The following is a 15,525-nucleotide window of genomic DNA, read 5'->3' on the forward strand; positions in this document are numbered from 1 at the left end:
CTTTGTCCATTGATTGCGTTCTAATTGATTTCCACTAGAATCTTGGTTCCCTTCATTACCCTTTTTAACCTATAGCTTTTGAAAAGGAAGACAGCAATGATTATGAAGTTAAAGTTAATATTTTGTATATACCTCGATTTATATTTGGATGGATCCTTTGCTTATCATAATTTCTACTTATAAACCTCTTATAATTGTCACAATACTCTGTCAATCGCCCCAATATAAGAAGTACCTAGAGTTTCCTTTATAACGCTCCAATGAATGGTACAAACATTAGATTAGTAAACAAAGTATATATGGTAGATCATGAATACTGTACTTGTGTTAGTCGTATTTGGTATGGGTAATTCTATATCCATGAAAAAAAACTTGACCAGTATGGCAGACCTACAGGATAGAGTGGATAAACTGGGAACTTTGGTTGGTGCAATGGAAATATCTTTTGCAAACATCAGTAGTTATGTTAATAAAAGTAAGGTTGTGAATTTTTATAAGTTCTTTAAACAGTTAGGGCAAAAATGGTTTGTGTTTAACTAAGAAGAATATACAAAATTCAATTTGAATTCGAGATCACAAATTCAAATACTTACCACAAATTGAATAATTCGTTATAACAGATAAAATTCATGTGAACGAATTTTGTTGAATTCGTTTTAACAATTATGTAAATCGTTATGACAAATTGGGTTCGTGATAACGAAATGTGGATTGAAATTGTTTGTCTCGTTATTCGTAAAGATGATCAGAATGTTATCACGGATTATAACCGTTAAAACGAAATTCGTTTTCAATCAAATTTTAATCTGTGATATTACGAGTTCTCCAATTCGTGATCTCAAATTAAACTATATTATTTGACTGTCTTAAATGGACGTTTGTACTAATACCATGCTTTTTTACTGAAGGATTATTTGGTAAACAAGTAATGTTCTTTGCCTTTATCGGTGGAAGAGACTTTAATTTGAACGAGGATTCGACAATAGTGTTTGAAACAGTTATATCAAATGATAGTATATATTACAATAACTATGACGGAGCTCCCCTTGAAGCACATTTCGCTATGTCAGAACTATTTATCGAAAACACGGTAATATCTTCTACAGGATAGAAAAGTGTCGATTCTGGAGACAGAATGTCAGCTTCAATGACGGTTTTGTGTATAATGAAAAAAGACGATCATGCTTTTATCAGAACGACTGGGTACAGTAATCCTAACTACAGTTTTAGTCAAGACAATTAAATGAGGTCATCTTTCCTTGGCCTGCTGGTGCACGCATTATAAGTATTTTCGAATTGTTGGTGTTCGTTGTTTCTTTATTAGATCTGGATTTTATGAGCTTTGACATTTATGGAAATCTTAAAACAAATATCAATAAAATACAAAGGTGAGGATAAAAAGTATCGGACGTTTAACTTATGGTATGCATAATTGGAATGCCATTTACGGAACGGGAAACCTGACTACATGTTTTTTTTTTAAATAAATAAATTCAATAATATGCTGACAGGTCGTAGTATTCTTAAATCACTAGCATTTCCTATGGTTTGCTATGTTTTTGTTCAGTAATAATCGTCCGAAATATCTTAGTATAGCTCTTACAAAGAATAACAATAGGTTTAAACACGTGATAAAATTCGACATGAGGTCAATGTTAACTTTTTAAGCTGATGATAAAAGACCACATCATTTTTGTGTTTCTCTTATAGTTTTGAAGATATTCCTTTTAAATTGGTAACAATACCAATATGTTCAAACATTGACACTTGTGTTTGTGCTCATTTGGAATTTTAAGTCAATACATGAAAAAAAACACTTGCAATTTCTCATGTGTTTCTGTTGACAAGAATTGACGACAGAAGACGACGATATTCGTTTGAGAGTGATGGTAATAGCTTAGTTTAATGTTTGGTCCGGGTGATTTGAAAGTCATCTGACATAGAACATAAAACTTCCACACAGATACCAGTAGAACGAAGCTCACTAGAGTAGGTGTTGAACTCGGGTTTCCTGGAAAGTAGAGCTGTTATTGCCTCTAACTACACTTCCGTACTGACCATTGAAGGTAATACCAAATTGAAAGGAATAAGGTTTTGCGTAGCCTCAAAGCCCTATCTAGAAAGTTTGTGTGGTAACTGCAATTTTAAACAAAACGTTTGTTTTCTCAAAGTAAAACTTTCCTCGTTGGAGTTTTTTTTTCTAGATCGATTCATGGTTTATAGAAAAAAATTAGGCCGATTCCGATTGGATATTTTAACAGTTTAACAAAGGTTGCAACTGCATATCGACAACTCGGGTAGTTTATTACTAGTGTTTTTCTTTTAATGCTTGCTAAATATAAGTTATTGGTAATTAAAACTTCAACAGATTCTGTTACATTTATGAATAAATGAACATGTCTTCCGATGCTGACAAATACAAAGCATATTTTATTATCATTACACACAAACTACACCATGACTGCATCGTTAGTTCACATTCGCCCAAGATATTTCGGCAAGTTTTATTCCACAGCTATGCTGACATTTATGTCCAAAAGAATACCTTAAAATCTAAATTCAGCCTGTATGGAGACGCTGTAACAGTTCAATGTTTCTTCTCATACTGTCGTGTGAAGGATAGAGACCAGCCATGCCATGAACATCAGTTGGTATGCTAGACGGATGAGGAAAAGTTGGATATGAAAACATATTTGATCGCTTTGTCAAAGCATAAGACTCATAATCATACGGCATAATTTTACGTCTGTTTTCATGTGCTAGTTTCATTTTTGCTTCATTTTCACTTTTCACTCTGGCTAGACTTGGGAACCTGTCTTCTAATCTAAATTCGTCTTTAGAATCACCTGAATTGTGTGTTGCTTTAGAGTCCTCATCTAAAATTAAAATAACATAGATAACGCTATTTGTTTTGATTATAACTCTTTATTTCGCAAAATAATGCTTACTTGCTAGAAGACAGAAGATTGAAACGACAGAACTCTCAAGCATTCTTTAAGCGATAATAATAGTGATATATTACCACATTCTGTACAGTTTAATATTTGTATTCAAAACAATATAACAATAAAGTAAAGACAAATACAATTTTCGAAATACAAATAAAACAAAAGAAAAAAGTGAAAAAAAAATAGATAAATAAACAAACACAAAAAGGTCCCTCCTTTTAAAGAAAATCATACCCGCTGATATTAATCTGTTCTATTTGAATTTTAAAAGATGTACACGGCATTTTCTAACATTGTTGCTCAAGAATGAAGATCTGGTTTGAAGGTAAATTAATGATAACAATGAAATCAAACAATATTTGCAATTTTCTACCCATATTAAAATAGCTGCTTGGTTTCTACATGGACAGTCTCTTAAACGCTTATTATTTCAACGATCTCAGAGCAAAAATGTAGGAAAACAATTTACAGTCGCTATTTGGGTATCAATGTTAATATCTTAAAATAATTTTATGTTTAATTTTGATCGATGTTTTTACATTCCTTACAATTATCGAAAATAATTTCTTTGATTGCAATGGGTAATTTTGATTCATTGTAAAATTGTGAATAAAGATTACAAATGATTAAGAGCGTCATGCCTTGGCTGCTTAATTATAAAATGCTCTGTTCCCCTTTCAACTTTATATGGTTTTGCTTTTTATGTTTCAACTGTTTCATTCTTCATTAACGGGGAAAATAGCTAAAATGAGTATTTGTGAAATTAAGACATTTTCACAAACTCATTTAGATCTTGATTAAAATTTTACTTTTTAAAAGCAATAAATACATTGTACCACTTAGTTCAAAAGGGAACCTAATAAACGCCTAGGTTATAATTTATTTCACGGTTTCAATCCGCCACATGCATTGCTAAGTGATTTTTTTTTTCAACGTCTCGATTTTAAGTTTTGACCGAACACCCTTACCATTAAAACTAATGGGATCATTTTAAGGTTTCCATATTGATAAATTGTCGTAAAGTTTTATCAGTGTTGTAATTGGGTTGTTATCCAAACCAATACAGACACTACGGTCCGTACATCTAGAGCACTGTCACAAAATCTCGCTAATCTCGCATTAAAATATTATTCATATCTAATAAATGTCAATGCTTTCCCATAAATGCTTTCAAGGTAAATATTGACGTCTAATTGAAAAAAAAACACATACAAGTGAGTCATTTATTAACTATTCATATATTTTTTTAAGAAACAAATGATATCATAAAGTTTGAAATAATATCTGTATAAACACAAATATACAAAGTTTTCTACGTGATGATATGAGGAAACTCTCCAAAAATGTCAAGACAAACTAATTTAGTGTTCAAGTAATGGTCAAAATTTAAATGTTTCTTTGATGATAATCCGGCTAGGTGGGGCTAACAGGGAAAGCAAAACGTTGATACTGCAATTTGCAAATGATTAAGCTATCTTTTTACCTTAAACAAGATAAATGTTAAAATTTGTTTATGTCATCTGTGTCTTTGGGAAAAAAATAAACAAGACATTTTTTTACAAATAAAAGTCTATATTCGTGTTAAGGGAAATAACTCATAACTGCCATTTCGTAAAATAATTGCTCTACTTATCGAATTACCCCTTTGAGAATAGATCTATTTGATTTAAAGAAAATTACTGAAATACTAATTAAATTTGACTTTTTAAGGACGACACTTAATGAACAGTGTCACCTTCCTATTATTCTAAACATCAAATACACATACAATTACATACATTACGAATTAAAACTGCACTACGTTTTTAGCGTATCACAAGCGATGTCATAAGATTTATAAACAGAAAAAATCAAGAGAAGAAAACAATAAGAATTCATTAAGTAGACTTTGCTTGACTGATTTGTACATGGCGATCTTGTAATAGAAAATTCGAATGAATTTGTACTGTATTTCTATAGATATACATGTAACTACAAGAAGACTATTGTTGGTGCTTTGTAGCTGATAATATCATTTCTCTAAATGTAACCCTGTTTCAAAAGTAAAAATAAACATTTAAGTAGCACTCCACATAACAATCATGTGAAATGTGATTTATGGTTGGAAAGCATACATTTTATTATTTTTTGGATATCTTGTTTAAAATTTCATAGTTAACAGAAAGTAACATTTGCCCTTCCATATAATCCTTGTTCATAGGAGATAGAACTTATATAGAAGAATACTGTAGAATTCAACATTAAGAGAGATAATTCTGTTAAGGAAACTAAAATACAATAGAAACTGTCGGATTTTCCACGTGAATCATTTTCTGAGATCAGACAGATTGAAATGAATAACTATACATTCCATCATACAATATAGACCTATGAAGCAACCTAATAACAAAAAAATGTGTAGCCTTTTGGGGGTGCATCACATTTTACATAATTTGTAGGATTCTTACAAAGGCTGCTATTTAAAACGCTGCTTATAATGCCATTTAAATTTTAAAAATTTTAGGTGTGAAAATTTAAAAATGCACCTAAAGTATTTTACTTTACAGTAAATGCTCAAATGCATTTATTTCAATGCATTTCAACTATTAAAAATAAATCATATTTAACTATATCAACGTTCACCGTTTAATGACAACCACAGAGGTTAGTGTTTCTAATTTCGAAGGTTACAAATAACATTTCTTCTGATCGGCAGTGTGAAAACAGCACTATGGTCGCCTAAATGGAAAACATGTTATGCTTAATTATCATTGGTGCAATATTTATTGGTGATGTGTAAGGTGATCATTGCATTTGAATGACTTTCAAAAAGCGTTTACGATAGAATATGAATAAGATATTTTATGCTTGTGAATGTAAATGATGGCAATCGGTCTGGTATTTAAATGCAACACAAAATCAGCTAAGTAATGTCAATTAAAAACAAAACAAGCAATTAGTGCAGTTATTTTAAAGTAATAGCGTTTCGTTTTATGATCAAGTAAAACAAACATGATGTTGACGGCATATTTTTTTAAAATATCTTTTTAAGTAGTTTAAAAGAGAGATTAGAAAGGAAGTTAAAAAGTAACTTTAAAACATATCACAGCTAATAATTAAAGGGAAATCGTACTAAAAAAAGTAGTTCTTTAATATAAAATCAAAAGTTTATTTTGGTCATTTTTTAACAGAATTATATTTAAAATTGTATTTTTGTAGGTAATGATAACGGAATACCATTATCTACGTTTTACAGAAAAAAGATGACCTCAACTATGGATCAATGGGAACTTTTTTTCTGATTAATCATGCACATTTATTCCTTTTTCATATTGTTCACAATCTAGACATGGAGCAAAAATTGAACCACTTTATTGCAATGTTTCGCTATTGGTCGTAAATTGAGACCAGGCATTAACATCCGTCAATAAGGTCATGGGGCAAAATGTTTATATCTTTTGGATGGCATTAAAGGTGTATCTGGCATGACATTATAAATGCTTATAGGTTATCTGAGTATAGCGTATACGTTAATGCTTGTTACTATCGAAGCTTTTAATCTCAATGTGTGGCAAAACTGTAAACCAATATATATTTTATGAAATTGTCTTTGTGTCAGCAATGATATTTAAGAGAAAAAGAACATTTTAGTGAAGCTTGATACGATCTAATTTTATGCAAATTAGGTGATAAAAATAAAATAAAGCATCATCGTGCTATTTCACGCTGCTTTTTACAGTCAATTATTCCTCAATTTATTTCACTAATACGAAAAAAATGTATATGGAATGTATACCTCAGATTTTATACTCTACAATAAATCAATCTCGTTCGGCTTTTCCTTGTACATTTGTGGACCCAGACCCCAATATAGTGATAACTGTACGATTTCGGTTAGTATTAGTTAATACGGTATATCTCAATTTGACACATTTTCAATACTACCAGAGTTTACCTCAAAAGAAACTTTTACATTTATAACATTTGAAAATAGCCATTTTAAATAATTGTTTTCATACAATTTTTTAAACGGACAGATCATTTTTTACATTTACGAACTTGCAAATGAAGTTGTAATGTTGTTCACAGAGGACAAAACTATTGACTCATAATCAAAAATTGGGGAAGGAAATACAGAAAAGGAGTAAACACTGGAAAAATCAAGGGTAAATCGGAAAAATTGAATTCGTAAGTATGTTCCTTATTATGTACAGGCATTTCAAAGTTACACTTTGGAATAAGGTGAATAAGGTAACGACTTTCCATGTTTATCCTATTCCTTTATTGGCATTTTTAATATTTGCAGAGAAATATTTTACACATTTTTTCCTTTGATTTGTTTTTCACCTTATTTTATACTTTTCTTTAAATGAATTATCGAACTGATAAAAGCTAAGCAATACTCAAAAGGAAAGTCCGTATCATAAATGGTAATATCAGGGTTAAAACCGGGAAGTAGGATTCTTATTTGATACAAGCATTTCCGATAGGAATGGTGGGTTAAACCAGGTTCTATAGCGCGCAACCTTCCCCCGTTTCCATTGGGGATCATTATTTTCGGTGCATTTCAACACAGACCGACAACATCAAATGCCACCAGTCAAAATCGGTAAAATCAGTAGTGAAATTAGTACAAAAGATATGAATAATATATTAGTAAAATACAATAATTCATTGAAGTGTCTAAATTACAACTTTGCAAAAATGTTTCATCTTCCATCAAAACACTGAATACTAAATTGTATAAAAGAAACAGAAAGAAATATTTCATAAATAGCAAAACAATGACGGTACGTCATTTATATCATGATTAGAATTAGCTAATGCAGCACAAGGTTTTTGACTGTGAACACAATCCCATTTGATTTCTCAACTGCTCAAATTTGAAATAATTAAGTTTATATAATTTATTTGAAAATCCAATTTAACAAAATTTAAATTTCATTTCATAATGTTTTCGATATATATATTCAGTTCGTTTATTGTCAGTTTATCTTTCTCGATTTTATGCCAGACCAATTTTCTCAAAAAGGTTTAGAATCGCTAATTAATTATCAATAAATTCGTAAGTGTTTTAAATAATCATAGCGAATAATAGTAAATAACCTTATTACCTTCAGTTTTTTGTTTGTTCCTTCTTTCGTCATTGTCATCTATTGAATCTGTTTTATTATCTATCTGTTCTACAACTTTTGGATAAGACAGCCCTGGAATTGTAAATGGATATGTATCTGAACTGGAAGTAGCTGGTGACGTCATCATTGCGTATGGTAGTGACATAACAGGAACAGTATCTTGGAACGGATACAGCCCGGTAAAGTTTCCGGCATTTCTCAAAATTCTGTTAATGGAGCTAACGCTCGGTATAGTTTGCTCATCACATACATTCTGGGACAAAAGCTGGTCTCTGATTTCCCAAGCAAAACTGGAGGGGTTCTGTCTTTTCAACTCAAGTATCTTCTTAATGACAAAAGGTGTGGCAACTTGCTGGAAAGATTAAACAAAACTACATGTATGCTATTTTGCACAATCGAATGACATCGTAATCATTTACTTTAGTTAAGCATAGATAACCACGACGTAATGTATATTATACGCTCGAGTGGCATTGACGTAGAAAATACTCATACCAAATATTTTTTTCTTTAAATAGACAAAAATCTAGAAATCGCTTAAGACGTTTTGGAAATATTCAACACCCAACAAAGATATACACAAATATGTTCGTGCATTTATACCATATTTCATGTAAACCGGTCCTTAAATCAACATTCTATACCTTTGGTTTACTCCCACCAATAGAGCCAGGTTTAATGGAACCAGTTTCATAATATCGTGTCAGAATCTTGCTGACACAACCATGAGATACTAAAAGTTGTCGGGAAATGTCACACGGACGGACACCCATGTGAGCTAGTTCCACTATTCTTCTCCGGACATGGTCGGGCAATGGTCTGCCGTTTACAAATACTCCTCCAAGCTGGTTGACCCCAGTTTGTCCTGTCAAAGATGAAAATATTTAGTTTTACCTGCCTTAAATCCGCTTTGTCACATTTGTAGGTTGAAAAATAAAGCATAAAGGGAAATCTGTTTATGTTTGTTTACATGTATCTTGTAAAACTATTTTAAATGTGTGAAAGTATTCAGTTTTTAAAAAAAGGAAAAAAAATAAAAAATTAAAAAAAGAAAAAAAAGAAAAAAAAAAGAAAAAGAAAAAAAGAAGAACATACAAACAAACAAACAAACAGAATCCGAAGAGTTAACAATAAATGAAGAATTCAAAAATATTAAAATTTGTTTAAAAATGTTAAAATAAAAGACATTTACTTTAAATTGATAACCATAAAATAAGTTGTGTTATTTATCTTACGGCAAATAAATGTATAATTCAGCTTATGAAAACTACAAACTAAATTCAATTTTGGGCAATTTCTTCCTTCATATTTAATATCATGATAAAAACCTTGTTTTATTGTCAAGATGTGTGTCATTTTTAATACCATCAAAGGCTTGAAAAGTTTAAAATAAGTGCATATCTCTTTGATATAAGCCCTGAGAGGTAAATTTCCATTGCTGTAATCAAGAAAACGTTGTAAAAAGGGAACTCAAAATAATGGTGATTTTCGCCTTTTTGCCTCTTTGCCACCAACCTGTTTATGTGATAAAGGACTATTATTCTGTTTTAGATAATGACTTATATCATCGACAAAGAAAGTTTGAAACATTTTCAGAAAAAATATAACTTAATTGGAATGCATTACGGATAAGACATTAACTTCCATGGGGGAATTTTAATGGTTTATGGTCTAGTATTAGTCCATCTTTCCGCAATTATAAATCATTTTTACCTTTATGTTAAAAGATTTCAACAGACACTGACTGAATCAAAAGAGAAGGAGCTATTATGACGCAGAACTTGTTTGGAGCCTTTTTATTTAATTTTTGAACCTCAACGGCTTATTTCACAGTGATTAAGCGGTTTCCATAATTACACCAATTTCTTCTTCAATGAAGTTTGATATGAAGATGTTTCTAATTTGTATAAAATCACTTTCTTCACGAATTCTTAAAAATTAGAAATTATTTTTCAAAGGCTCTAATGTCTTATCATAACCAATTTAAAGAAATCAAAATATTCATGGTAAAGGATCACAGTACTTTAAAGTGATTTTTAAGTAAGAAAAAAGCGAAATTGGTCAAATTAACGATCACACATTATTCATACTTTACCTGTATGAGGCATTGTGGAAAAATCTGTGAAGAAACTTCTACAAAGAAAAGAAGAAAAGAAATAAAGATACAAATACTTTGATAATGATTAATAAAAAAAATCAGTTTAAGGGAATCACAGTCAAATTATTTCGTTATAATAAGCAGGGGAGTAGTGCAAGCGAATAAGTTTATAGTGATTTTCGTTCTGTAACTTTGTTAAACAGACTGAAAACTATAACTGAACTTTTGAAACGATTATTGGTAGACAGTGTGGGGAAACGAATAATATTGATAATCAAAACTTTAAAATACCAAATAGTTGTAGATAGAAGAGGCAAACAAATAAGAACTATATTATTATTCCAAGAAATAATATGAAAAGAGATGTCAATGGTAATGAAAGAAATATTGCTTTCAATACATTCATTCTTGTAAGTTCTTAAAATTTTGAGTGCGTACAAATCTCCTTTAAACCAAAGAGAATTGTAGTTTTATAAATTCATATCTAAGTTTTGATTAAATCTATCGGTCAATGACAAAATAACTATGAAGAAAACCCAAATAAACAAATATTAGCGACTCTGTATGTCTGTTAAGCGTAAAACATATTGAAAGACAACGTCAACCTGTTTAAAAAAATTATGTCTGTTGTATTTATTCCAACTTTTTATTCGTCATTAAGCGCAATTATTTGGGTACATCTACTTATTAACCATCGAAATGCAAGGTCTTGAAATTAAAATCTGTACTTAACAAATATATGTACCATATCAGCATTTCTGCCAAAGATACATCTTTTAAAAAGTGTTGAAACGGCTTCATTTTACTTTCTTAAATTGTCTGTATAAATCTTTTGAACATTTTGCCAGTCGTTTCACCGATTCTCTCGAGTACTATACACGTTTTTTGTTTTACAGAAACAAACATCCTCGACACGAAAACAACAATCAATTTTCAATGCTTTACATTTAGCATGCTCTTTAGCCTGTATTTTTGTAAAGTAATTTTACCATTAGAAAAATATATTGAGTTTGTTGCCTTAATGGCTTAATGGATAATATACCACTTTTCGGTGATACAAATGTTCTTGCGTTTGAATGACCATAAAACAATATGACCAAATAATTTTGATGAAAACTAAACAAGACAAAAAACAAAAAAAACAAAAAAACAAACAAAACAAACAAAACAAAACAACAAAAATCCGTATCTATGCATCATCGCGTCTGTTGCATCATTGTCATATTTTTATTAGGTTTTTTCAAATATTATATAATATTATATCCTTGTTTCATGCTTCACTTCTGCTTTGGCACGTTCATTGACTTAGAACTGGTTGTGGTAGTACCGTTACGGATATGAAATAGTCATGTCGAGTTATCAGATTGTGTTGCGTTTCTAACTACAAGCTAATTAGCCGTTTATACAAGCTTATTTATTATTTAGCTTATAGTCTGGCAAGAAAGTGGAACGGCGAAGCGACGATAATGTACATGCTCCTGTTCTAAACAATAAAAGATAGCAGGATTGGAGGTAAACATCAACTTTTCCAAGGATGATTTAGAATTGATTATTATCAAGAATTCGAATGATTAATATTGACACATATTCCAACGAATATTGTATATAAAGGGCAAAAACAAGATAAGTGCACTGTTGAATAAGGCACTGAAGAGGGGATGCAAAGGTTTATTATAACTGTACTATTTGATAGAAGATGTTCTCCGTTTTACTTATCACAAAAGCAAATGCTGTGGATGACATAAATTTTATTGTATTCTGATGTCGTTTTAACCCACCCCCTCCAAAAAAAGCGGGAGACATTTTATATGAAGATGACCTTAATGCACACTCTAATCCCTAGACATTTTCAAAGATATAGTGATTCGATGCGGAGATAGACATTGCTCGGTTGGTCTAAAAATCATGCTCAAAGAATGGAATGGATATGATGAGTTCTATGCTTCAACTGAACACCATCCAACTCATTTAAGTTTAAAACAAGGGGTAGAATATAAGGATTACACCTCTTGGAATGAAAAGAAAAACTTACAATAAACTACAATACAATAAACAATACAATACAACTGCATTAAAAAAATACCATATGAAAGTTACAAAACACCAAAAGTATTAATTAAGAAAAGGGTTCTTTCATTAAAAAGAAATAGATGAAATCATCAGCAGCATGTAAGAGAAATGCAGGGAACCAAGATTCTAGAGGAAATCAAAAGAACGGAAACCAGGGACAAAGGACAGACAGGAAAACAGACACACTCGACAAAGAACATAACATAACCAAAATGATGGTTTATGTAATTACTGAATTTTGCTGTTAGAATAAAAATTATGAAAAAAAAATCCATACATTTTGAAAAGGCAACGGGCAATAAGATATTTAACTGTTTAAAATGCAGCCACAAGAAAATGATTATTTAGTTGAAAATGCAAAATTTATTGAAAATACATGTTATCTTAGCAAGATGAATACATATGCGTATATTATTATATATACTTTACTGAGATCAATGATACTTGTATTTGGAGGTATTAATTTGGAATGTATTCCGTGGTTTTGATAAGAAAGTACAGCAGGAACACAAAATATAAGTAAACTTTTTGTTTTGCGACTTAAGTTGGGTATGATAAACTTTGTCGTAATAATAGATCATTGCCAAAATCTGCTTACAATAACAAACGTTTCCTTTCCTTTTTTTACCTTCAGAGGTAACGAATATGTGCCATTCAGTGTTATACCAGTATGTCATTATGAAAATAAGAAGCAGATAAAATTTAGTTAAGCGAGTAGAAAATTTAGTATAAAGAGTGAAATATAGATTTAAGATTTAAAGGAATTGACAAAAAGCAGCTATGACCAATAAACCATTAATGATGCAAGAGTTGCAATTTTCAGAAATGAAACTATTGTTATTAATTGAATAATAACAAAACTAATGCAACAAGTAAAGTGTGATATTGACATTTAATGGTTTCAAATACAAAAAAACTAGCCTTAAAATAAAAATCCAAAGCTTGTATTTCGTTTTTGAGATAAAATTCTTGATATAAGATATATAATATTATGTCTAAAATAATCTTTTGTATGTTAAAAATCCTCACAAGACAAAGTTCTTGAACTTTTTTTAAAGTAGTATTTAAAATTTTGTATGGCAAAATGAAAATTTTCAAATTTCCATCTACAACTATGAGCTATAATTTCATCAATAATCGTCCCAATAAGTAATGAATTTGAAAATAATAGTTTAATTTACAAAAGAAAGTGTTCTCACCTAGAATTTTCGTCCACTTCTACCATCCAATCAAAACAGACTGAGAAAATACTGTCACGGTCTCACTTTATCAAGTCAGCGGAACGATGCGCGTGAATTTGTCATTTGTTTCACCTGCGTCTTAGCCTCCAGCTTTTCAGCCAATCAAAACAAGCGTTTTTCTAATCAACTTTTATGTCTGTTGGATTTACTTTGACGATCTTACTTCATTAATTTTTCAACACTTTCTTCACGTTAATTTCAAACAAAATAGCGATAGGGTACTAAGGATTCATCGATTAACAATTTATAAGAACACTGCAGCTGTTTTCTTTAAATTGTACGATATATTTACAAATTTTTGTCTATAAAATGACCAATTCTTTCCGTGTATGCGGCAAAATGAAAGGCATGAAGAAGACAAATTTAGTATGTTTTGCTACTTCAAGCGGAAATAAAATAAAATTGCCGAAGGTGAGATTGACAGTTCTATGATGATGATATACCTGTTAAATTAACCGAAACTGTTTCGTGTTTAGTGTAAATTGTACTACTATTACCCATTTATAAAAATCATCAAAAAGATACGGAACGTTTAAAGTTTAATTTAATCTGAAAAAGAAGAACACGAAAGACATTATTTATACAATTTACAGAGCATCCATTCCTTCATGACATGAAAACAGTTAAAGAAATTGTCAATTTCATTGACACAGGCAATATCCGGATTTCCGATTAATTTCCGAAAATGTTGAAAATTGACCAAATCGGAACGTGATGAGGTTAAAACACAGGTATTATTCTGTTGCAATTTTAGTCAGAAAATAAGTTCTATTAATAATTCAACAAGAAGAAAATAATATAACCAGTACATTAAGGTATGATCAAATGAACAATTATCGGATGCACGATATGACAATTTATATTTTTCTATTGTAGGAAAAATACAATATGTACTTTCACTACTTGGATTCAATTGATTTAGACATGACTTTACCAATATATTAATTACAAAGAGGGCTGTTAAAATGATAATAAATTTAAATCAAAAACATTAATTTTATTGTTTTAGGTGGCATATAACACACTTCAAACTGAACGTTGATTGTCCTTTTTTGTAAAAGACGTTTCCTAATAAGTACATTTAGCTTGTTGTACACGTAAATGCTATGTTGTTAAATATTAAAACTGCCTGCGTAATTTTACATAAAAACAGGTCATTTTTCGTCATGATAAATAAATATTCAAAGATACTTTTTTAACGAAGTGAATGGGAGAGTAATCAACGGAACCAAGATTCTAGCGGAAATCAAGAGAATGTAATCCAGGGATAAAGGCCAGACATGGAAAACAGAAACACATAACAAAAAAAAATAAAATAACTAAAATGATACATAAAAAGTAACAAAAGTAGATGAGCAACTCAGACTCCATTGAAAACTGGATCATTGACCAGGTGCACCGGTAGGGTAGGAATTAACCATATTAAGTATTGAATTTGTAAAACAAGTGAATAAGTTAATTATATTTCTTTTTTCGATATTTTAGGCGCTTTTCAAACCAGAAACTCTAACTTTAAAAGTATTAATCAAAATGAAATGCGACCATACAACAGTCATTTACCGTTTTGTCATTTTGAAGGCGTCATTTTCTTTCTACATATTCTGTATGTCTTCTTTTTAATTATATACTATTCATTTGTCAACTAACAAAGCTTATAAGTCAACATGCGTCCTTAGGGCGGACAGTCAATGAGTGAAATCATTAAAGGAATCCAACAATAAAAGTGAATGTGAACGTGAATTTGAAAAAAAATATTTAAAGAAAAGCTAAATAATTTTTTTGTAAACTGTTTCTTTTAAAAGTAAATTGAAGAATCAAAGCAAACAATTTTTATAGGCTATTTTTTATAGGAATACGTAGTTATATCTTCATATCGTACTAGGGCAATACAGAGCATTTTAAAAAAAAAGAATGTTTTTTAAATGATTGGTATATTTGTTTTTGAATGTCAAATAAATAAATTGTTGAAACCTTGAAATTAATTACATTGAACTAAGCAATTTTCACTAAATATACAATATTCCTTTCAAATCGGGCTGGCATATGAATGTCAT

At 30.2% G+C, this 15,525-nt stretch overlaps 2 protein-coding genes across 2 annotated transcripts; one reads left to right on the forward strand and one right to left on the reverse strand.

Moving 5' to 3' along the window:
* The first annotated feature begins 274 nt into the window (after positions 1–274).
* On the forward strand, positions 275–1,452 carry LOC148627678 (uncharacterized). The gene is made up of 2 exons (XM_088564676.1): positions 275–475; positions 909–1,452. The coding sequence occupies exons 1-2, from the start codon at positions 310–312 to the stop codon at positions 1,109–1,111; spliced, it is 369 nt and encodes a 122-aa protein (XP_088420802.1). The 5' UTR covers positions 275–309; the 3' UTR covers positions 1,112–1,452.
* An 849-nt stretch (positions 1,453–2,301) lies between these two features.
* On the reverse strand, positions 2,302–13,800 carry LOC148627679 (paired box protein Pax-2-B-like). The gene is made up of 5 exons (XM_088564678.1): positions 13,430–13,800; positions 10,158–10,195; positions 8,707–8,927; positions 8,042–8,414; positions 2,302–2,876 (listed from the first exon to the last, which is right to left on the reverse strand). The coding sequence occupies exons 1-5, from the start codon at positions 13,453–13,455 to the stop codon at positions 2,560–2,562; spliced, it is 975 nt and encodes a 324-aa protein (XP_088420804.1). The 5' UTR covers positions 13,456–13,800; the 3' UTR covers positions 2,302–2,559.
* Positions 13,801–15,525: the final 1,725 nt, after the last annotated feature.

Source organism: Perna viridis, chromosome 1 (genome assembly GCF_037379345.1).
Source record: "Perna viridis isolate PV_CMFRI_1.1 ecotype Kerala chromosome 1, ASM3737934v1, whole genome shotgun sequence".
NCBI classification, from domain to species: Eukaryota; Metazoa; Mollusca; class Bivalvia; order Mytilida; family Mytilidae; genus Perna; species Perna viridis.

Excerpts from the sequence above, each read along its gene's own strand:
- LOC148627678 (XM_088564676.1), top strand. The coding sequence starts at position 310 with ATGAATACTGTACTTGTGTTAGTCGTATTTGGTATGGGTAATTCTATA. Across the intron at positions 476-908 it reads CAGTAGTTATGTTAATAAAA|GATTATTTGGTAAACAAGTA; the intron begins GTAAGGTTGTGA and ends TTTTTACTGAAG.
- LOC148627679 (XM_088564678.1), bottom strand. The coding sequence starts at position 13,455 with ATGGTAGAAGTGGACGAAAATTCTAG. Across the intron at positions 8,928-10,157 it reads TTCCACAATGCCTCATACAG|GACAAACTGGGGTCAACCAG; the intron begins GTAAAGTATGAA and ends CATCTTTGACAG. Across the intron at positions 8,415-8,706 it reads TTGGTGGGAGTAAACCAAAG|CAAGTTGCCACACCTTTTGT; the intron begins GTATAGAATGTT and ends TAATCTTTCCAG.